We start from the raw sequence: 24,706 nt of genomic DNA, 5'->3' as shown, positions 1-24,706 counted from the left end.
GTCGTCGTAGTCGTTATCTTCATCGTGAACCATTCATCAATCCATTCATCCATCCATCAATCCGGCTATCCAGCTAGCCGTCCTGTCAAATTGCACTGTATATTTGAAGTGTCTACTGTACTAATCTAATGTAATCTATTCACCTATCCACTCGCCCATTTTTCAATCTATTCGCCCCTCCATCTATAATCTGATCCATCCCCACATCCATCCATCTATTGGCCCATCCTCACATCCATGGATATTCATTCATCCATCAAACCACTCATAGCTTTCCAATCACCCATCCATCCATGTATCAGCCCATTTTACAGTCCATTCATCCACGTATCCATCCTTCCATCCATCTACCCATCCTTCCATCCATCCATCCATCAATACATTCATCCATACATTTCCTTGGTCTCCTAAGAGTGGCTTATTTGTTTAATAGAGCTTTGTATTTCAAAACCAAAGACAACCCAGATCGTAGCCTTTGTAAATTCGTAACCTGATAACACACCCCCCCCCCCCCCCCCCCCCCCCATACACCATACACGATGATGGTCACCAAAAGAAAGTGAACAAAGGAATGCATATACTTTAATCAATAGGATCAATTAAAATGGTTGAAATTACCTTAACCACTACTGACAATATATATTTTTTTTATTGGGTCACATAGGGATAAGCGATGCCCTCTTTAGCCTGCTATGGGCTAAATTAATTAGGCTACGCTCAGATTCACTCAACATTCCCGTCAAAGATGTACACCTTATATTTGCCTCTGTCTCTCTAAAACTAAAAGAGACTGAGCAGACGGTTCTAATTTAGATCTGATCGAAATTACTATAAGATACAAGCTCATCCTCCACAAAGTGACAAGCTAATCGTTACTAAAACCTTGATAAATTCAAGCTCCATGGACCTTTAAATATTTGATCACATCGATTGGCTACTTTAAAAAAAAATCATTTTAGAAATGTTTTTCCATTCTTTTTCTCTTTTCCCTTTCAATGCTTCTTTCCTTCCATCCACGCACCTTCCATCGGTTTCTTCATCACTCTTTCCATTTATCTGTCTCGACGACGAGAACAGTAAAAGGGAAGTAACAACAACAACAACAAAAAAGACTATGTACGGAGATAAGTTGTGTCCCTTGAACTACTTTCTCTTACCTATCAACTGGCAAACCCTTTCCCCAAAATTTAGCTTATCACGACACTAATCAGATTTTATTATTGTTTCTATTCAATCGTGGATATCGATGAAACGCTTCAGAATTAGATATGTTACTTTTGGAGCTTCAAATATTGTAAAAAAAAAAAAAAATTTAAAAAAAAAGAGCACAAAACACATTTTATGGTCAAAGCAATATAACCATTAAAAAACAAGACGTGTTTTTATTTGATTATGTCCCTTCCTTTCTCGTGTTTATTCCACTTCATATCTTTTAAGAAACTAATTCATTCATTACGAAAATGAGAGGAATGTTCACTTTTGAATCGATTTCTAAATCGTTGATGAGACCAAATTGTGATATTCACATCTGTTGCATTTTTAATTTGCTGATAGGCCTACGACTCTCAAGTCATCTTCCGTTTCACATAATTTATGAGTGAATGTTTTTTACTGTGAGACGCAGCCGGAAAATAGTCTACTTCCTTCATCTGAGTTCCTAGAATTCTGGGACGTAAACATGACCAAATGAAAGAAGATAATAACATCTCAATGAAAAGGATTCAGTAAATTATTCCCAAAATCAAATACATCAACTTCATGCCAATGCATTTAGTATGATAACATACTTAAGCTGCACACATATAACATTCATGTCTTAGTTCAGAATTAATCCACAGTTGATCATCATCCATGCCACAAATGGGTTCCGACAGTAAACACGGTGGTCATCATATTGAGATGACTGCTATGGAACTTCGCATCCAAGGAAACCGGCTGTTTGGAGCACGAAAATACGAAGATGCTATTGCATGCTACACTAAAGCCATAGTGAGTCAAAATTCAAGCAGGAAAGATGATCCATAAACAATTAAAAGCTACCTTTATATTAGTAGATATTATTCAGGACTGGGGAAACAACAACACTCACTCTTCGAGACTGCTGGCTGGCTGTAAATGTAAACTGAGACTGAGCATTCATTCATCATTCATTTTCCTCTCGTGTCCATGAAGAATTAGTGTGTCTTAGACGCAGAACATATCTGTAATTTACTCACAACAAAAACATGAAACATACCAGCAAACATAACTACGTGTAACTTGTAATCTAAAACGTTTATAGAACTAACACGTAGACGTAGTGTTTTTATGCACCTCCACCACCGTTAACGAATCAAACATTTATTAAGTGAAAACTAATCATCTAAAGGTAGGCACTTTGTTGATAACAGTTCAGTCCAGTGGCTGCTGATAGGTAAAGGTAGGGTGAAACTTGTTTTTTGGAACTTTATTTTTGGCCCTTTACTGTCTTGGTCACCATGGCGTTATTTGTGAAGCTAGGTGGTTAATTTTGGTATCATTTTTAAGGACACAAAACAAGCTTTTCAATTGTGATTCATGATTGTATTACTCAGAAAGCAAATGAAGTAAAAACCTATCAATTACTAGATTATTAAAACGTTTTAAATTATGGATACTTGACACTTGATACTCGATAAACAATTAATTGAAGAATGTCTATACCATATTTCATCAAAATTTATACACTCACACATTATTTGATTTTACTCGCCATCAACCCTACTGTTTATGACAAAAATCTCGTATTTTTTTCAATTTTCATATAACCCTAAGCCCTAATTTTTTCCATACTTATCATACATGAAAATAATTTATATGAAATGGAACCATATTTTCTGACCTTTAAAATGATACCCAAAACCAGCCATTTATTTTTTTATTGGAATAAAATTACTGAAAACAATAGTGGGCCACTGCAAAAAAAAACAAAAAAAACCAAACTTTCCCGATCACCTTGAGATGCTGGCATAGATTCTCTCTGTAAAATTGACTAAATTTTTCAACAGAAACGTATCAATAACTCTGGAACCGTTTATCATAGAGAAACAAATAAAAGGTGTCAAATTAAATGCTTTTTCATGTCCCATCCACCAGATTGTACCAAATTAAGATGTTTTGAGTTTGAAAATTTTATCAAAGTGCGTACCACAGGTGTTCTAAAAACAATCATTGAAACTCAGTGAGTTGTTTCACTTTGATGTTAGGAAACTGAAAGAAATTTTAATTCCGAAATAAAACGGTCGCGTTAGATTCCTGTATAGTTCAGCAAATAAAACGAGTAAGTTGCACTCACTTTGCTATCATAAAACAAGAGACCGACTGAGAGGAAAGGTCAAATGTGAGGGGGGAGGGGGGGGGGCAAGACGGACCGGAGAGGAAAATGAATTCACTCAATTTACAGCCTAAGTCGAGACATCCTCTCCTAGTCCAATAAGCCATGAGACCCAGTTAGGCCTAATTCGAGATATTTTGGTTTCATTTTGAAGAGAGATATGTTTGCAAATTACCTAAATATTCCTAACACAGGACTTCCATAGTTTCACAGCACGTATTAATTTACTTAATCTTTTAGTGATTATGGAATTTAACTTAGTTGCAATTCCCAATAAATATTATTAATTAATATAGTTTTCAAGTTTGCCCAGAAGTCACTGAGAGGATGGGAACAATGCGGAGAAAGGATCATCATGGCGTCCTTTACAACACGGAGTAAGAAGATCAGCATGAACATTGTACAGATCTATGCCCCAACAAATGATGCAACAGATGAGGACAAAGATACATTTTATGGTCTGCTACAACAAGTCATTGACAAGTTGCCAAGGAAAGACATCAACATATTGATGGGAGATGCTAATGCAAAAGTGGGACAGGATAACGTAGGCTATGAAGGTATCATGGGACGTCATGGCATGGGAGAAATGAATGATAATGGTGAGAGATTTGCAAATTTCTGTGCATTCAACAGTTTGGTGATTGGAGGATCAGTGTTCCCCCATAAGAGGATTCACAAAGCAACTTGGGTCTCACCAGATGGTATGACAGAGAATCAGATTGATCATTTTTGGATTTCTCGTAGATTCAGACGTTCATTGGAAGATGTGACAGTACGGAGAGGGGCAGATGTTGGATCAGACCACCACCTGCTATTGGCAAAGCTTAAGCTCCGACTCAGAAAACACGGGGCCAGATCACATACAAGAAGAAAATTCAAGGTGAATGCACTTGATGGGGAAAAGAATGAGGAATTCAAACTACAATTGAGTAATAGATTCCAACCTCTTACTGAGCTCGAGGAGGACATAGATGTAGAGTCACATTGGGCAAAGATCAAGGAAGTCTACATAACAACTTGCCACGAGGTATTGGGGGTAAAGAAATCGGAACATAAAGAATGGATAAGTCCAACCACCTTGGACCTTATTGAAAAGAGGAGAACAAGGAAGGAACAAGTGAATGCAAGCCGAACAAGGGCTTCAAGACTGGATGCACAAGAGCAGTATCGAGCCATAGCTAAGGAAGTCAAAAGATCTGTGAAGAAAGACAAGGAAGCATTCATGAACAGACTTGCAGAGAAAGCAGAAGCAGCAGCGACTGGAGGACACATGAGGATCCTTTATCAAACTACCAAGACACTTGCTGGAAAATATGGGAAACCAGAGGTACCAGTCAAAGACAAAGATGGGAAAACTATTTTTGGAAAAGAGGCTCAATCTGAACGATGGAGGGAACATTTCAACTGCCTTCTGAACAGACCACAACCAGACAACCAGCCAGAAATTTTGCCTGCAAGGAATGAGCTACCAATTAGCTGTGATCCACCATCGATAGCAGAGATTGTGGGTGCCATTAACAAGATGAAAAGGGGGAAACCTGCTGGACCAAACCAGATTCCACCGGAGGCTCTAAAAGTTGATGCGGAAAGAAATGCTGAGGCCCTGCACCCACTATTTGAGAGAATCTGGAATGACGGGATATTCCCAAAGGATTGGAAGGAAGGACATCTTATCAAGCTTCCAAAGAAAGGAGACCTCAGTAATTGTAATAATTATCGAGGCATCACTCTTCTTTCTATCCAGGAAAGGTTTTCAACCGTATTATTTTAGAGAGAGTTAAGAATGCAACAGATGCTAAACTGCGGGACGAACAGGCAGGTTTTCGGAAAAAACCGTTCAACCACCGACCAGATTGCCTCTCTGCGAGTCATAGTGGAACAGTCTATAGAATGGAACTCTCCTCTTATTGTCAACTTTCTGGATTACGAGAAGGCTTTCAACAGTATTGACAGAGCAACATTGTGGAAAATTCTGGCACATTATGGACTCCCTGAAAAGATAGTAAACCTCATTAAGGAAATGTATGAAGGATCAAGTTGCAGGGTTGTACATGAAGATCAGCTTACTAACAGCTTTGAAATTAAGACTGGTGTCAAGCAGGGATGCTTGCTCTCTCCATTCCTGTTCATCCTTGCCATTGATTGGCTAATGAAGGAAACCTCCAAAGGGAGAAGAAATGGGATACAGTGGACCCATGGACACAGTTGGATGATCTGGATTTTGCAGATGATCTGGCTCTTTTGTCCCACACCCAGGACCAGATGCAAGCAAAAACCACAATTATAGACAGCCTCTCGGAATCAATTGGTCTAAGAATTCACCTGCAAAGTCAAAGGTCTTGAGGATAGGTACGCGTCAAAGGGAGCAGATCAAAGTAAAAGATCAGGAACTCGAAGATATAGACACTTTCTGCTATCTCGGAAGTATAATTGACAAGGATGGAGGCACGGAAGCAGAGGTGAAAGCACGAATAGGAAAGGCACAGGCTGCATTCACATCTTTGAACAGAGTTTGGAGAACTAAAGATATCTCCCTTCAACTAAAGCTAAGACTTTTCAACTCAAACGTGAAGTCTGTCCTACTGTATGGATGTGAAACTTGGAACGCATCACAGGCATGTATAAGGAGGGTACAGATTTTCGTAAACAGGTGCATGCGTAAGCTACTCAGAATAAAATGGATGGATAGAATAAAAAATGAAGAAGTATGGAAAAGAACACAGCAGAAACCAGTGGGAGAGGATATAGGAAGAAGACGATGGAGGTGGATTGGACACACGCTTAGAAAGAATGACTCAACTATAACAAAGAAAGTATTGGACTGGAACCCTCAGGGCAGAAGATCAAGGGGAAGGCCACGAGGAACATGGAGAAGAATTAAAGAAGCTGATATACAGAGAAGTGGTAAGACCTGGAATGAGATAAAAAAGTTGGCTCAGGATAGAGAAGGATGGAAACTGTTTGTCTGTGGCCTATACCCTGACCCAGGGTGAAAAAGGCAATGATGATGATGAATATAGTTTTATTTTTATAAGTGGTGTGATTTTTTCTTATTCAAAAAACAATTTGCTGAGTCGGTTGTCGTATACATATCTCTAGTTAGGGTTGAGGGGGTAGGGGGGATTCAGGTGCTGTGAAACTATGGAAATCCTTCCATTACTAAAACTTACATGTTTCAGATTTCTTTTAAGTTTTTTAGGTAGTCCGTTTTGATTCTTCATAACTCTATTCGGCTCTCATTTAATATTTCTTGTTTACAATTGCAACACATGGTGAGCTCATTTTCGAAAATAAGCTGTCCTGCTCTCTTAAACGACTTTGATGATTCCAGATGACCTATTTCTGAAAAATAACATCCTGCTTAAAATTTATGATAACCATCCTTCGCCCGAAAATAATTTTTATAATTCAGCTGCTGTTTAGAGACAAAACCCCTGGATTTATCATTATTTACACACTTTGATTTGTTTTGGCACTGTTCAGATATTACGCCATCAAAAATATGTCCTTTTTGGTCTGAATCTGAATGTTACTCGACTAAATTCTGAGTATTTGTATTCAAGGACGGAGAAGCTTTGTTGGATATGTCAGCCATTGTTGGCATTTCAGGCTGTTTGTTGTTGACATTGTGATTGTTAATCTACATCTAACTCTTTCCTTTTAACATTTAAGTCCTCTACCCTCGGAGTTTCTGATAATCACATTTCCTACTATCATTTGCGGACCACCATTTAGTGTTTATATTATTGTTGTGGAGAAGTAGATAAAGAGTTCCCTATACAACCATGTCCATGAAGTAGACAACTTTTGATGATCTAAGCCTACTCTTTGATGTCTACAGCTGCATAACAGTCACTCATGACTAAGCCCTGCCGAGGAATAATGTCAACTTTTGCTCTCACAAGTTCTTGAGATTTTTGACCAAAGAACTATTGGTAGCTTAGATTCTTGACCGTTCAATCCTTGTGGTCGTTTGGACAGCTTACATGTGAACAGCTGTCAGCTTATCCCTTAGGTTATGGGTGAAGATCACATGGATAATGTGGTTGAATAGGTGAGATGACTGTCTAAGTATAATGTTAAAAAGAGATTATCTGGGAATAACGACAGCCAACGTTATTGATGAAAGGTGTGTAATCATGATTACCCAAGTATATGATCTTGATCACTCTACTTCTTCCACTTGTTTCCAATAAGATGCTTTCAAATTCTTGCTGGTAGTCTGATCATTTGTCAACATTTTATGTGAAGTCAAATGAAGTTCTTATCAATCTATTCTATTTTACCCTGTTGTGATTATACATGATTGTTTGTTTTTTTCAGATAAAAAACCCAAATACAGCATTATTTTTTACAAATCGAGCTCTGTGCTACCTCAAACTCCGACAATGGGAGAAAGCTCATCAGGACTGCCAAAGGGCTCTGGACTTGGACCGCTCATGGGTCAAAGGACATTTTTTCATTGGTCAGGCACTTTTGGAGCAAGGTCTACATGATGAAGCGATTGCTGCTTTGAAAAGAGGTAAAAAAAAAAAGGAAAACTGAAAAACATAGTTGAAAAACATATTCTGTAAGTAATGTGTCAATTCTCTTAAATTTAAAGCCTCAAGCTCCCCAGAATGGACCTTGGGCAGATTTTTGCTTTGGGAAATATCTTTGTTAGTATTGAGATGAAAGATTGTACTAAAAAAAATGCTTAAAACCCTTGAAGTGGCCACACAGCCAATGATCATCCAATATGACCCTGTCTGTGGTGGTCGTGGCCAATTGATGGTTCCTCTGTGACCCCTTGATGTCAAGCTATTGGCATGGATGCCTTTTTAACTATTATCTTATTATTATAGTATAAGCCTTCATTTCTTCAATCAACACACAATGCATAAACTTTTGAAAATTACGTCAGTTATGGTATATTTTATTAAAAATTGTTGAATAAATCTTTAAATATTTTTATTTTTGACTTGGAAATTTAAAATAAAATATATTTTAGCCCTGACCGTGAACCGAAGACCCATTGCCACCTTAAGTGCTTGCCTATCACTGGAGTAAACAGCCCACAGATCCTGAGCATCACTCACAATTTTAACAGATTTTTTTTTTCAATATCAGATCCTGGTGCTGGACCATCAATGAGTTTTGTTTTTAAGTTTCTCCTAGTCTACTCCTAAAAACAGAACAGTTTGATGGTCCATCAGCAGAATCCGACATTGTAAAAAATCTGCAGTATACTCGAAAATCATTCTAGAATGTTGATAAACAGAATGTCAAGTTTGGCTCTCATTCATGTGTTAAGGCTGATTATCATTATTATAGTGCTATCAGCAGACTGCAGTTCCTAAATGAATAACACAATATAAAAAAATAAATTTATAAATCAGTATCAGTTCATGCATAACAATTGTTTTATTTTCGCTCAGTGACTGTCATTCATCGTTGCTTCCACATTTAAAAAGCACCCTTTTATTTTTTTTTTCATCAACATAGATACATACCCAGCCCTAGAAAAGTCAATTGAATTCTCAATAAATCCATACATTTTCTTAAGGTCTCTCTCTGTGTAAGATTTACTGAAACTAAAAAATAAAGAGCATAAAGTTGTCAAGGTCAAAGTCATCTATGGCATCCTTGCACTGATACATTTTGTTCTCCGACTTGGGCCTTTCAGAAAATGTATATTTAAATCATTATCATTAAATTATAGATTTATTATCATCAACATCACCATCACCACCGTCACCCATCACCACTACCACCACCACCAATCATCATCATCATCATCATCATCTGTAAATCAGCATCATTCTCATGGTCTCAGCACCATAACCACCCATCAGTATTAGGTAGTTACTCAAGATCTTCATTTTGGACCTCTTTTGTGAACTTGATCGGCTTATCCCAGATAAATTAAAATTACAATCAATTGTACACAGTGCAACCTCTGGATAACAACCCCTGATTAACGATAACCCCTGGATTGCAACATTGACCTCTATTTCAGAATTTTTTTCTATGTTATTAGTAATATAAACCCCAAAATAGCAACATACATTTTAGTAAAACCCTTGTTTAGCGACATTGATATAACAATCAATTGTTGACATGGACGCTTGATACAAAAAATCGAGCCTAAAAGGCAACATCGTTTCCTACTATGGTCATCATGTCCTGTGGCCCATGTAGCCAATAAAAGCTCTTCTTTTCCAGTCAATGAGATTGTCCAATTAATGAAAATGAGTTTTGTCATTAGTTTTTTTCAAAATGACTTAGTGTTTGAGTATTTGTGGCAAATGCTAGAAAACCGTCTTTTGGCATAGCCTCCAAATGCACCTACTTCTGGCCATGTCTGTGAGCTGACAAAAATTATTGCAGACAACCTTGGAGAGGCGGATTTTCAAGCTAGTAATGGCTGGCTCAAGAGATTTAAGCAGCGACTTGGCTTTGTCTTTAAAATAGATCTCTGAAAATATTTGTATGAAACATATCGAACACATTTTTTCAGATCTTTATCTTATACCAGTGCCTGTTCCTTAGTTTATCACTTTCATTTTACCTTTAAAGTAGCCTGTGACGAGTTGGCTGAGCACTATTTACCCTCAAAACAATGACAAATACACATCGGAGAGTGAGAGTGTAACTGGTAGAACCTTTGTCAATAGGAAAAATACATGTTCTAAAGTTGTTGGGACGTGTCTTATCACAGGCACTGGTCTGTACATGGCATCGTTAAACTCACGGGTCACACCAAGCCCCCTTTTTCCGCCATCTTGAAAATGCTGGAATGACGACACCCCTGGACAACAATATAATTTTCCAGTTCCAGCCGATGTCGTTATCCAGGGGTTGCACTGTATGTGGATTTTCATTTAATGCCTTTGATTTTTTTAAATTTCTTTTTTATCCAGCACATGATCTTGCAAAAGAACAGAAATTGAATTTTGGAGATGACATAACCAGCACACTTCGATTTGCAAAGAAGAGGAGGTGGAATGTTATTGAGGAGAAGCAAATGGAACGTGAAATTGAGTTGCAGACTTATCTCAATCGTCTTATTAGAGAAGATAGAGACAGGTCAGGGCTTTGTCTTTCTTAATTAATTAATTTATATTCTATTTCAGTCGGATAGTTTTTATTTATTTTAAAAAGTTTTATTTCAGAGCCATTAGGACTTTGGAACTGGAGTTTGTCCCGATTTCTATAGCATGAAATTGACAACCTCCATCGTTTGCTACCCTTTGGATAGGATGATGGGATATTGCAAATTACTTTCTCTCAGATCTATAATACCCATCTACCCAATCACTACTTGGGGGAGGGGGGGGGGGTTCAGAAAAAAATCTTGGACTTCAAGATCAATCCTGGTCCCTTTGCTTTTCAAGCGAGTGCTCTGCCAACTAAAATATCAAGATCCCTTTAAGATAAAAATTTAATAATGAATTGGGATTAAAGAAATCAATCATAACTCCTTTAAAGATACTTCAAACATTACCACTTTTTCTACATATTGACAACATTTTCTAGAAAACATGGAGTAAAATCACATTACCTTTTTCCCTTAATGAATAAAAAAGTTATATACCATTCTTCTTTTAGAAAACATAAGATATTATTCAGATTTATACATTGCCTACTTCCATTGTAAGCAGACCCTCTCCCCTTTTTTGACTTTTCAATCATAACCTCATTTTGCTGACTAAGTTTAATAGTTTGAGTTTTATAACATTGTCCATGTAGGTGACATTATTGTTCACATACTTGCTTCCTAATCGGAAGGTTGAGTCCTGAGCCCTACCAATTTATTCATCTAGCAGTAGTTTGGTCTCTTTAGATCTGGTGAAAGAAAAATCCACATGGTTACAAAGTGATCACCCTAATGCAATATGTCATTGACACAGTACGTTGTCATGCCAAGAGGACACTATTTGATATCTATTATTAAGATGTGGGACTATTTGTAATTCACAGTAATTTCTCTTTCAAAACTTCCCAATTTTGTCGGCAAAGACAATTTATCTTTTATCCCATTGGACTGCCCATTGCAGGTTAAGAGTGTTTATGTGCGACTTTGTAGTCTAATGGTATGAAACCATACCTGCTCAATTTTACGAATTTTAGAAAAATTTTATGGCCAATTATGAAAAACGAAATTGTATGGAAAATTACGATTTTTAATTCTTAGTAATAATAATAATAAAATAATAATAATAGTAATATTAATGATAAAAAGCACTAGTACTACTACTACTACTACTACTACTACTACTACTACTACTACTACTACTACTACTACTACTACTACTACTACTACTACTACTACTACTATTATTATTACTATAACTATAATAATGATAATAATAATAATGATGATAATGGTAATATTAATAATAATAACTACAATAATAATAATGATGATGGTGATGATTATAATAATACCAACAATAATAAAGGCATAAGTATGACGATGTAATGTTGAAGTGATCATCAATGTCAAATTGTGGTTGTTCTTATACGATTTCAGAAATTACTAATTTCCTTGTGAAATTACTAAAAATTGACATGGAAATGACTAAATTTGAAGTTTTCAATTTGGCGGGTCTGTGAAACTCTCTTATGGACCGGTAGTTGAGGGCATCGCAAAGTTTAGCCCTTGGTAAAGACTTACATTCTCTCACCTAAACTCAGGTGTAAAATGAGTACCAGACCAGTAACAGCATTATCTATGACGGAAAAAACCCAAAAAAAAAAACAATAACATTGCCTTGTAGGAATTGAGACTCATCTTTCATGTTTAACATGGTTAAGTGTTGCTGTTGACCTGGGACCTCTAAGTGCTTTCAGCATATTTAGTAGATAATGCGTTTTTTGGGGGGTTTTTTTTTTTAATGTTTTGGTTTGTTGAACTTATTTTTATCTCTTCCAGGCAAGTTGAAGCTTTGAAGGAGAACAATGGAATGCTGGATGTTGATGAAAAAGATGATATTCATGAAACTTGTGTGAGTAGGTTTGATAATTCGCATGCAGATCTAAATTTGGTCAATTATTTTCCCCAGATGATCAGTCCTCACCCAACAATTTCTTTCGCTCTATTGTATCATCTGAAATTTTTTCCATTGGCCCCTTCCTGGTCCTGCCTTTATGAGGAGGGTTGGGAGAAAGACAATACAAATCCTTGTCTGTAGAATAAAAACATTACATGCATTCATTGACTCTATACCTGCTAACCATGTGGTCTTTCTTGGTCTACTAAACCGTGTATAGTGAATGGCTTGGTAAAACTATTACAGCGCTGCCAATCTGTTTGTTCATTGGATTTTCTTTGGGGGGGGGGGGGGGGGGGGGGGGGGGGTTGTAGTAAAAGGTTATTGTGGTATATTTTTGATATAAGAATTTTAAGCTTAGGGTTAGGGTTTTTTGATGAAAGTAATTAGGTGATTTTATTTTTTTTTAAATAAAAAGGGTGAAAAGTTGGATATATTGAGTCAGAAAAGTGAGTGGAGCAGGCACTTATGTTGGTAACAACAAGAGATGAAGTGAGTAGAAAAGTGCCAGAAGACAATAGAGAATAAAAAATGTTCGCGGCGGTGGTGGGGTTTGAACCTGCGACCTTATTGGTACGACAACTCCGCCTGGCAGGTGAGAACGTGGCTCTACCGTGTGAGCTATCCACGAATACAAAAAATATTCGTATCAAACTCAGGTCATTTCTAGATCCCTCTCTCACGGACTTCTGGAGACCGCAGGTTCGCTCGCCACACAACCATCGCGAAGTTATTTGACCAGCAGTTAAGCTTAATAGCCAATATTCTCAACACAAACATATAACATAGAAACGATTGAGACATTGAGTATGCTCCGGTATATGGGGTGAATTTTTAATTCAGAAAAGTGAGTGGAGCAGGCACTTATGTTGGTAACAACAAGAGATGAAGTGAGTAGAAAAGTGCCAGAAGACAATAGAGAATAAAAATTTTTAATTCATGGATGGATTGCAAGATTGAAAACAAAAATCCTGACTTAAAGGTAAAAATTCTGATTGTTCCAATTCTATTCTTGCTTTTCTGTCACCATTTGTCAGATACTGCACATATGGGCTCTTAACACTCATTTTTTCTACACATTAAGTTTTAATTGCTCAAGCTTCAAGCTCTGTGTTTTTATCAATTTGTCAGTTTTCTCCAATTGTTATTTTTGTTTTCAGGATAAAAGAATATCTGAGTTGAACAGTTTATATGCACAGTTAGATGAAAGGAGAAAAGTAAGTTATTTTGTTTTCCATGTTACCTAAATATTTTTATTGGAAAATTATGAGTCAAGAATATTACATAGATAATGTGAAATCCCATAGATCTTCTGACAAAGGGCAAACCATTCTTTTGTTCTCACATTCATTTCAAGTAGCTCTATATAGATTGATATTTATTAAGCTGTGATATTTATCTATATTTTTTGGCATAGGTTCGGTTCTATACAGGCCTGCCTTTTATAATAGATTTTTTTGGAGTGAAAATTGGCAAAATTCAGATGGTTTTTTTTCCCCCCAGATTGGGATTTTGCTACCAATTTTTTGGGGAAAATTGATGAAAATATTATTTGAACATATTTGTAAACAAAACTTTAAAAAATGATCAGACTTGATCATACTGTTTCAATTCTAAAGCATTGTAAAGTGACAAGTGATATTTTTAAAAAATCTGAATCCCGGTTTCTATAGTGTGAAAATTGTTTGCTACCCTTTTGATAGGACCCTTGTCTTTCTCAAAATACTTTCCACCAAATCTAACAGATCTGGCTGAAAATTTGATGACAACCCGAACATGTAGCATGAGAAGGTTGCATCAATGTTTTGCTCTGCAATTTTATGTTGATTACTCTTGGATAATGAGCAAAAGCGCAAAAAACTTGCCAGGTCACAGCTCTATGACACTGCAACCAATATACTTAAAATTTGGCATCAAGATTATTCAGATATGACGTCATATTGTCTCAAATTTTGTTAGTTCAAGGTTGCTTATTGGTGACGTTATAGAAAAGGGAATCTTAATTCTGAAACACACCTCATACCAGAATGAATGTTATAAAAGTATAAGATGTGAGGGGCACATTTGATTTATATCTTTTCTATTGTTAGAGTGATTTTAACTCTTGTTTCACTTCTAAGTAAGTTCACGAGTGTCAACTTCAATAATCATTATTTTGATTTTATATAACTTACCAAATCGTGTTAAGTGAAAGGACATCCTTGTTTCTTCACTCTTATTTATGTATAAATTAAACTGAACAACAGTCCATGTTTGGGTTTGGTGTTCATTGGTATATTGGGGGAAAAAAACAACATATATATGCTTCAAGTGGAGAAAGATAGTTTTCATTATAATCTCAAGTTTCTCAGTCAACAGGTGTATGTAAAATCCTCGACAGATTATGTTATTGATAATTTAGTCATATATTGCAGACCAGCTGCTCAAGGTTATGAAGTTATAAACTTGCACAATCATTTACAGTTTCAACATCAATTTTTTAATATTTTTGTCGATTCAGAAGCGTGATGTTCCAGACTACTTGTGTGGGAAAATCAGTTTTGAAATAATGCGAGATCCAGTCATTACACCCAGTGGTATTACCTATGATAAAAAAGATATTATGGAGCATTTACAGGTATTTTAAAAAATACTTATCATTTTTTTTTTATGATGAGCGTGAATATTATTTATTTTTTTAACAATCTTTCTCACATTTTGAATTTCTTGATTTTACTTTTATGTGTTAAAGTAAAACTAATGATGGATGAAAGAAACTTTATGGATTATTCATCATCATTGTTATCATCATCACCTTTGTCATCGCCATCACCAATCCTTTTTATTCTTCATGGAATATAAGGTGCATACAATTTCTTCAAGCCAGCTGAGCTCAGTCCGGTCTTACCAACTATTTTCATCTCTCCCTCCATTAGCCTTCTCTTAATCTCAGTCTTCTTTTTACCTTTCTCTGCAATTGATATTTATCATAATTTCATTATATTTTTTAAAAACTTTTGTTTACAGAGAGTGGGTCATTTCGATCCGGTTACCCGCACAGACTTGACGCCAGATCAGCTCATACCAAATTTTTCACTGAAGGAAGTGATAGACAATTATTTAGAAGAGAACCCATGGGCAGAAGATTATTGAACTCACAGCACATTTTATTTGTAATATTATGAATTGTAACACGAAGGATCATTTGTGATTGCTTAGAAATCAATGTTCCACAATATCATTGAGCTGAAATCAGTTGTCACATCTCATTTTTCAAAAGTATCTTATCGAGATTTTAAATACAGCAGAATTCTGTTTTTAGTCACTGTAATAGCTGGAACAGGAGAAATAATGAGATTGTTAAATTTCCATTCTTAGCAGTAAATAGTCATTTTCCAGAGCATTGGTGGTTTATCATTAGTTTTCAGACTGACACTGAGTATGACTTCAGAGTCTGTAAGCGCAGTTAAACCATGAATAAATAATAATAAAATGCATTCTTGTTATTCATCCCATTGGGGAAATTTGTCTTTAGGGTCTATTCCAGGGGAAGACTGGAGTAACCCAGGCATCAGCTGCAGTGCAGTGCCGCTAATTGAGCTAGGGTGATGTGACTTGCTCAAGGCCACACAGAGCAGTGGGTATTTGAACTCAGTACCTTTTGGGTACAAAGCAAAGACCTTACCACTGGGCCACCCTTCCCCATTAAGTCATTTTCCTCTCTTTTTTTTCCATTTTTTTTAAAGCTCAGAATATATGCATTCCACTAAATAGAAAATGAACAGTAGAGAGTAACCAGTTGATTCAATCTTAACGAGCAGCTGCTGCGTCAAAACTGCATCCAGTTAATGGTGTGCTAATTTTCTTTTTTTATCAAAGCTCTTCCGAACAATTCTTGGGAAAGTTATGTCATAATTGTCTGAAATAATTGTGATATTATTGATTGTTTTTATTGTAATTTTGATTGGAAACAAGTCATGTTTTTGGATATTATTTTAAATGATGAATCATCAGAATGATATATAGTATTTTCAGCGTGAGTTGGAATGAGAGTCATTATCAAAATATTGCATTTTGGGGTTTTTATAACTCTGGCTAGACACAATCAGTATACAATTGCTGTTGTATTTATTTTATGATGAGTTATTTCTTCCCCTTTCAATCATCTTTTTTTTTCATTTTTTTTTTTTTTTGTATGTATTTTAATAGATGTTTAATGAAATAATCATAACTATGATATCATTAGATTTCATTTGTGGTATTGTTGATTACTGGAGTCTGAGCCATGACAATTATGTTTTGTCTTACATAGAGCACAAAAGCCCATATTTGCCTGGGTCAACTTCAGTTAACTCTATTAATGAATCGTATCATCTTACTTTACCCTTCGCACTATCACTTTTATGACCTGAAAGTGTTTCAATCACCGGAACACTCTCAAATGCATCTGATGACCCCACATTCAGGTTTCATTTCACATATTAACATTATGTTATTATGTTGAGGGCATGCACATATAATTTTGTTAATTTTGATGATTTCTCAAAATGTTGCTCTTGATCTATAATGTCTTTCTTTTTTTAATTTTTTTTCTTTTTAAGTTAACAATTAAATGTATATATCGTGTCTTTGGTGCAACAGGTATCTGCTAAGAGAAATTGATCTATGAGGATGAAGATGTCATGTGAATATAAATTCCCAGTAATGTTTACTCTTGCCAAAGTTTAATAATGATAAACATTACAAGAGGTTGTGTTTACTTCTTGAAACTAAAGAAACGTATGATATTACCCCAGAAAAAAACCCTCTTGTGTAGTAAATATTGGTTCCATTAGAGTCACCCTGAATAGCCATGTTTTACTATTTAATGGATTGATGATTGTTTATGTAATCTATAATGATCTGTTGCTTGCACACCAGTTTAGAGATTGACATTTGACATTTGATTTAGGCTCAATTGTGTGAGGTTCTCTTCATATCTTGGAGGTCCTCTTTCTACTGGTTTCTTTTCCTCGTTCTGGAATAAAAATGTAATGCTATTCCCCTAGCTTTGTCTGGGGTGTTCTGACCTCCTATTTTGGGCAGGGAGGCACTTACTGTGTCTTCTATCCCCCAATATCTGTTTTCCAACATCCCTCTGTCTTGGAACGATTTTACTTGGTTTTGTCCTGTCCCTTGCCGGATACCCTGGTTGGGAGGGAAAAAGTCAAATGTATAGTTTTGGCAGATTATATTTTTTGTCTTGTAAATCATCTCTCTGTTATGCACTGTATTATTTCTTGTTTTGAATACATAATGATTTGTAATCATGTGTTCCTCCTAGTGGGGACCTGTGCTTGTATCAGGATGAGACTTATATGTGATCTCAAACTAAGTAAACTGGTAGTATGCACTTGGAATCTGCGTATGTTTCCTATTTGAACCAATTCCCATTTGTCTTACTTCTCTTGGGTGCTTCAATTGTAATTCTAGAACTTTTTTTCTCTCCCATTTTCTTCCTTTCTACTGGCGCTGAAATGACCTCAATGTGTCACAAGCGCCGTAAAATCTTTAAAAACAAATCAAATAACTGCATTTATTTTTTTAAGGAGGGGGTGAAAGTCAATTTTTTTTTCATTCTTCACCCACCTACATGCTTAAGTCTGACAATGATTAATAGTAGAATTTTTGGAGAAAAAAATATTGGCAAGGGCTGCCAAAATGTGTTTTTTTGTTGTTTTTTTTATGAATGCCTCAACCACTACCCAGACACTCACCTCTAGCACCCGTGTGGGGTTTAGTTTACTTGCTATGTCCGCTCCAGATGTACCTTTTATCACCCAAAAGTTTGATGTCCTTGGTCACTACTAATGACGGGTTTTGTAAAGTATTTATATGAAGACATCAATGATTTAATTCAAGAAGCTAAATATAATTGAAAATTTAGGATAACTCTGTTGTAAGTCTTATAGTTAAAGCATTGATATGTGTTTTGGTTGCAGTGGAGTGGGATATTGGTGGGATCCTGTACTTGTATCTGGGTGGGATTTTCAAGTGGTTTTAAATTCAATAATGGGCGAATTTCTCTTGGAATCTCCTTTTGTTCCCCTTAATCTTACTTGATAAGTCTCTGTCCTTTTTACTGACAGCAGAATACCTTAAAATTTTTAAAAACAAAAACAAACCCATTTTAAGTCATGTACAGAAATAGTATGTTATAATATATTGACCCAAATCACTGTTTTAATGTACTGATCAGTTAGGAAAAATGCATTTATTAAACTCTAGACTCTAGATCAATACAGTAATATTTTTGCTTTCCTCTCATTTCCCTTCTTTTCTTTTTTTTTTTATTCACTGATTTGACCTGAAAGTGTTCTTTCTGTACAGTGATTCATTCCTGCATACTTTTATGGATCAACCGTAATCCTTACGTAAATTTGATGACAATTACGGACCTACGGAAATGGAAGAAATATTATGAATTTTGATTTCACAGCAATTTTGTTTCAGTGCTAGAGAATTTTTTTATTTTCTTAAATTACCACAATATAAGGGGAAAATAAAATTCTTTGAAATTTCCTTAAAGTTATTAACACTAGTTCTACATCTACACCCTTGACAGCTAATAGTAGTGGCTGTCAGCAACAAATGATAGAGATGATAGTTTTTTTCCCTTGTAAATCATCTCTCTGTTATGTACTCTTATTTTTTTTTTTTTTTTTTTTTCAACATATGATTTGTAAACATTTGAATGTATTCCTTTTAGTGGGATCTTATTCTGGTGTCTGGTTGAGACTTTTAGGTGATCTCAAACTAAGTACACTGATAGTGTGCTCTTGGAATCTATATCTGTTCCCTATTTGAATCATTCCTTTTTATCTTACTTTTCCTTCAAGTCCTTTTAATTGTACATCAAGAATGTCTTTACTATCCAATCTTCCTTTTAAATGGCGCTGATATGACTTCAATGTGTTGCAAGCGCCGTAAAACCATTTTTAAAAAAACGATGTGCAGAAAGCAACTCCCTTCAGCAGTATTGGAAAGAGTCTGGTTTTAGCCTTTTTTAATCACTGTATGGATCATAGGCATAGCAGCCAACTTGTCAAAGAGCTAAATCAGGGCATCCTAATGCACAATACATCATGACTCAAAACAGCAGTATATTTGGACTATTCTATAATATAATCTAAATTTAGAGACTTTTATCTGTTCTTTGTTTTAATTTGCTCGTCAAAAAATCATAATCCTGGAACATACAAAAGTCATTTCCGTACATAAAACAGGCCAATTTAAAAAAGAAAAAAAAAAGTTATTCTCCAGATTGCCAAAATCAGAACAGTCCCCTGATTGCTTTCAGGGTTATCATTAGGGACCAAGCAATATTCCAATAAATAGTTACGTGCTCTACGACTGAGTTTATTGGGCATTGCACTGCAACCCTCAGGAGTTAAGGACCCATGAGTTAGGGCAGTTGGGGATCTAGGTTCAAGCTCCACTTCAGGCATTTTTTTCTTTGGGAAAGATATTAAACACAAAATTTGAATGAATAAGATGGAATGTAAATTCCTGTTGAGCGTGAAAGAGGCTGATATGTTTATTTTTGAGAAATTACTTGCTGTTTCATTGGATTTCCATGTTGAAAACCAATAGACCAATCAATATCAGTTGATTTCGAATATGTCAAATTAAGCTTTTTGGTAAAAAAAATATTCAATTTATTTTATGATCAGAATTACGAGGTTGTGTTGCATTGCAATATATGATATGAAATTTACTTTCTCGACAAGAACTTATGAATGCAGTCAATTTCAAATCCAGATTAATGATTTAATGTTCCCCATCCGTCCATACCAACATCATACCAGAATTAGGCAATGGGACACATATTTATCATATGTGGCCTGCTGTCTCAAAACAGTATCATGTCGAGGTTGTATTGATGGTGAAAGTTGAACTAATGGTCAATAATGTGAAACTTTGGTTAAGTTTATTTGTTTGGGTTTTTTTTTGGTGTAGAATTGATGTAATATGTTATAGTTTCATAAAGTCAATAGACTCAAAATTACATACTTCTGATCGTTTTAATGTACATTCACTTTTTGACATCCACTTCTTGCTCATGGTGGGCAGGAGGTTGCTTCCTATGTCTTCTATCCTGCTTTATCTGTTTTCCGAATTGCTTTCCATCTTTGTCTTGGAATGTGATTACTTGCTTTATCCTGCCTCTGGCTAGATCCTTGACTGGGAGGGAAATAGTTAAATTTAAATTTAGAGTTATCATTTTAAGGAGATGGCAATTTTTTCCTTAGAAATCATCTCTCTGCTATGCACTGATATATTTTTTTTTTTTAGTATGTAATGGTTTGTAAACATTTGAGTGTATTCCTCTTAGTGGGATCCTGTCTGGAAGAGACTTTCCGGTGATCTCAAAATAAGAACATTGAGTGCTCTTGGAATCTACATCTGTTCCGTATTTGAGCCATTCCATGTCCTACTTGTTCTCGGGTGCTTTCATTTGTAACTCTAGAATATTTGACTATCCCGTTGTCTTCCTTTTCACAGGCACTGATATGACCTAAATGTGTTGCAAGCGCAGTAAAACCCTTAAAAACAAAACAAAACATTAATTTTTGCCGTCATATGATATAATATCAATTTGACGCGGTGGGTCATATTTATCTGGTTTGTAAAATTCTTCTTTCTGATGTATATTATATCATCTATGGTTTAAGCCTAAGTGCACATATTAGCAGGTCTCATAACTGAAAGTAGGTATGGGCTTTATTTAACATTGTTTGACGGGATACAAAATTTTGCATTGGTTTGAGAGTGTTTCAGCAACAGCAACAATGGGCCAATAACAACGTGGATTATCAAACCTGAAAATAAATACACATCGGTATTAGCCATATTTAGTTATTATTTTCAGATTATTCTATGTGTTTCCCAAATAGTTAAGATCATGGAACAGTCTTGCTGATAATGTTTCATAAATAATATTGTAATTGTGACAATATTGATTGCATTACTACTACTATTATCAAGAAATCGCCCTGCTAATATTTGCTATTTGTTTTGTTTGTTTTTCCCCTTTATTTAGGTATTTAAAACTCAGTTTAATTGAGTCCTAAGATTTTTAAGAGGAAGAATAATTTATATCTAGCACCGTCTAGCCTTGTTCTTACATTTATTTCCTGTCTCTCTAAATTCATTTCAGGACTATTGTTTTACTGAATATGTTTATGTATTTAATAAATGAAATGGAAACTATCGGCTCCAGAATTGTTGTCACCATAACTTCTTTTCCTCGTTTAACTCTCTCCGTACCGGCCATTTTCCGGATTTTCCCCCAAAACGTCACACCCAACCTATACAAAAATAGATTTATTTCACTCAAACACAAAATCTGTTAGTTCTTGCTCTACATTTGTTTTTTGGGGGGTTTTTTGGGTTGTTTTTTTTTGCTAAACGAGCTCTTGAACACAGTGTTAATATACTTTAACTATAGCAAACATTTTTGTTCAAATATTATGATGTACAAAAGAAATTAGAATGACAAAAATGTTGGCTGCATCGTAACAAACGTGACGATTTTCATATGGGTGTTAAGGAGGGAGTTAAAGAATCCACTACCTGGGTGGGGTTCCTGGCCTCCCATAGTAGGCAGGGAGGCACTTACTGTGTCTTTTATCCCCCTATATCTGTTTTCCAACTTGCTTTCTGTCTTTGTCTTGGAATGAGATTTGTTTGTGTCCTGGACCTCGCCGGATACCCTGGCTGAGAGGGAAACGGTCAAATGTATAGTTAGTTTTGGGAGATGATATTTTTTTTCCTGTAAATCATCAATCTCTCTGTTATGCACTGTATTATGTTTTGTTTACGTATTATATATGATTTGTAATTATTTGAGTGTACTCCTCTTAGTGGGGACCTGTGCTTTTGTGTATGGATGAGACGTTTAGGTGATCTCAGACTAAGTACTTTGATATTGTGCTCTTGGAAACTACATCCGTTTCCTATTTGAACCAATCCCCTTTGTCTTACCTTTTCTTAGGTGCTTTTATTGTAATTCTAGAAATGGTTACTATCCCATTTTCTTCCTTTTTACTGGCGCTTACTGGGTGGGCTTTCAACCTCCCATAGTGGGCAGGGAGGTATTTGCTGTGTCTTCCATACCCCTATTTCTGTTTTCCAATTACTTTCTGTCTTTGTCTTGGAATGAGATTACTTAGTCTTGTCCGATCCTTACCGGAGTTCTTTACTGGCGCTGATATGACCTAAATGTGTTGCTCGCGCCGTAAACCCCTTAAAAACAAAAACAAATTACTGGCGGTGATATGGCCTTAGTTTGTTGCAAGCGCAGTAAAACCCTTCAAAACACAAAAACATAACTATTAAAAACAAAAAATAAGGTTGAGATGATGCAAAGAAGGGCTGCCCCACTGGCGGTTGGTCTGTTGAGGGAAGTTGCTTTGTACCGCCCTATATTTTCCAAATTTAGCAGATACTGCTTTTCATCATTAATTTTAGCATATGCTGCTTTTCGTTAGCATTAGCGCATCTCTCCTGACGAGCCGCGATAGCCTATCTACTGTACGAAGGTTGTGCGTCATCCCAGACGGCTCTCTTTTTCTTGTTGCCCACGACAGACACGATAATGTGCTACAATGTGGTGAGGAGTATGGGCGCTCCTGCTGATCCAAAACAGGAAAGACCGCCTTATTATTTTATATAAAAAACTCTTTTCTTCTGTTTTAAAACTACGATTATCCACAAACATCTAATGCTCTTTATTGCTAAAATAATTAGGCCAGGCCGGCAAATCTAGTTTTGGACACCTTGGGGCCTGACTTGGGAGAAATCAAAACCATATCAGTTTCATCGTTGGAAGAACAAGTTTGTTGTTATCAAGACATACGGATGAAGAAAATAACAATAAATATAAATTTTATTGATATTCATTTTGCTTAAATTGATATTAATAATCAATAATAACATTACACAAATCATTCACCGAGTAGAGCCCCATGATGCCATAAATAAGAATCCCAGTCCCGGCACTCACAGCATTTCAACTTGTTAGGTATGTTATTGTCTTTTGAGTAGATATGTGGTGCATTGAGGCTGGATTTTCTATTCATTCTTTAAATTGTGACTATTATCACCGTTGATATTCAAAGTAAGAAATTTTATATGACCGTTTAAGTGCTGTTGTCATGATTTTTTAAATGACATTCACAAATCTCAATGCACCTACGTGTGCCACAAATATACCTATGATAGGATCCATGGACAAATTCAGAGATCGGGTGATAGCAATTTTGCTTTGAGTAGAGGAAGGTCGACAAATGGGCCTGTTTTACATATGCCCATCGTAAATAACAATTACCTGCGTGAGTACACCTCTTTAAAATTCAAACCACACATGCCCTCCTTTACAAACAATAATATACACACATTTTAAAAAAATAAACCCACTAGAACATTGATGAAGCGCAATGTCCATTCAGTGTGCTCAAGGCACTTAAAAGTGGTCCAAACAAATAGGAACATGTGAGACAGGACATGATGCCTATTGGGCGACATGACATTTTTCTCCGACTCAGACAGCACTGTAACCGACCAGGTACTCAATTTACACCTGAGTACGGTGAGAGAATGTGTTTTCGATTCATGCCGCCTTAATTAAACAGCCAGCAACCGCCCCTGAGCTGCCTGTTTCGTTTTCGGCGATCTTGACAGAAGACACCGCGTTGAAACCATGCTTATCAACCTTCAATGGCCACTCTGGAAGAACAAAGAAACCACACTATATCGTTCAAATTACACAAATTCCATGCTCAAGAGTGCAATGTCATGAACAGTCGCTTTTTCCATCAACAATTAGAATTTGGAACAGCCTGCCTGCGGATGTAGTTTGCTCTGAAAACCTTAAACAGTTCAGAGACTAGACAGAATCGCTTCTGTGCAACTCAAAACACCGAACATGCGCATCAAAGTCGGTGACAATACACCCAAGGTGGTTAGCACATATGCACGAAGAAGTCAAAAAGCGTGCCAGAATCCTAGCATGCAGAAATCGGATGGTCATGGGTGATTGAAATTCATTCACCCAGCTCGTGCTGGAATTTGGCATGAATTCGGTGAGGACTGCTCTGTCGTACTCTGGAAAAACCCATATTTAAAAATTTGGCCACAAAACTCGTCCTTCAAATATCGATCTTGCGAAGTCCCAGGTTTGAAAGTTTTTGCCAAATGAGGGCCATTTAAAATCGATCAATATTTGAAGGACGAGTTTTCTGGCCAAATTTTTAAATATGGGTTATTTCCAGAGTACGACAGTGCACCTGTTATC

The 24,706-nt window shown here is 36.0% G+C and overlaps 1 protein-coding gene across 2 annotated transcripts; it reads left to right on the top strand.

The window, feature by feature from the left end:
• Nucleotides 1-1,622: 1,622 nt before the first annotated feature.
• Nucleotides 1,623-21,633, top strand: LOC144972682 (E3 ubiquitin-protein ligase CHIP-like). Of its 2 annotated transcripts, XR_013645408.1 has the most exons (8): nucleotides 1,652-1,989; nucleotides 7,679-7,877; nucleotides 10,258-10,423; nucleotides 12,273-12,345; nucleotides 13,551-13,607; nucleotides 14,891-15,007; nucleotides 15,397-17,728; nucleotides 19,154-21,633. XR_013645408.1 is itself a non-coding variant. In XM_078914196.1 (7 exons), the coding sequence occupies exons 1-7, from the start codon at nucleotides 1,852-1,854 to the stop codon at nucleotides 15,520-15,522; spliced, it is 876 nt and encodes a 291-aa protein (XP_078770322.1). In that variant the 5' UTR covers nucleotides 1,623-1,851; the 3' UTR covers nucleotides 15,523-21,633. The 2 variants fall into 2 exon arrangements, 1 of the variants encoding a protein (XP_078770322.1); XM_078914196.1 differs by having other exon boundaries at nucleotides 1,623-1,989; nucleotides 15,397-21,633.
• The last annotated feature ends 3,073 nt before the right edge of the window (nucleotides 21,634-24,706 follow it).

This window comes from Berghia stephanieae, chromosome 5, assembly GCF_034508935.2.
Source record: "Berghia stephanieae isolate SIO BIC M18660-M18661 chromosome 5, UCSD_Bste_1.3, whole genome shotgun sequence".
Classification (NCBI taxonomy): Eukaryota; Metazoa; Mollusca; class Gastropoda; order Nudibranchia; family Aeolidiidae; genus Berghia; species Berghia stephanieae.
Note: the sequence above shows the minus strand (reverse complement) of the source record. Positions and strands in the feature narration are given on the sequence as shown.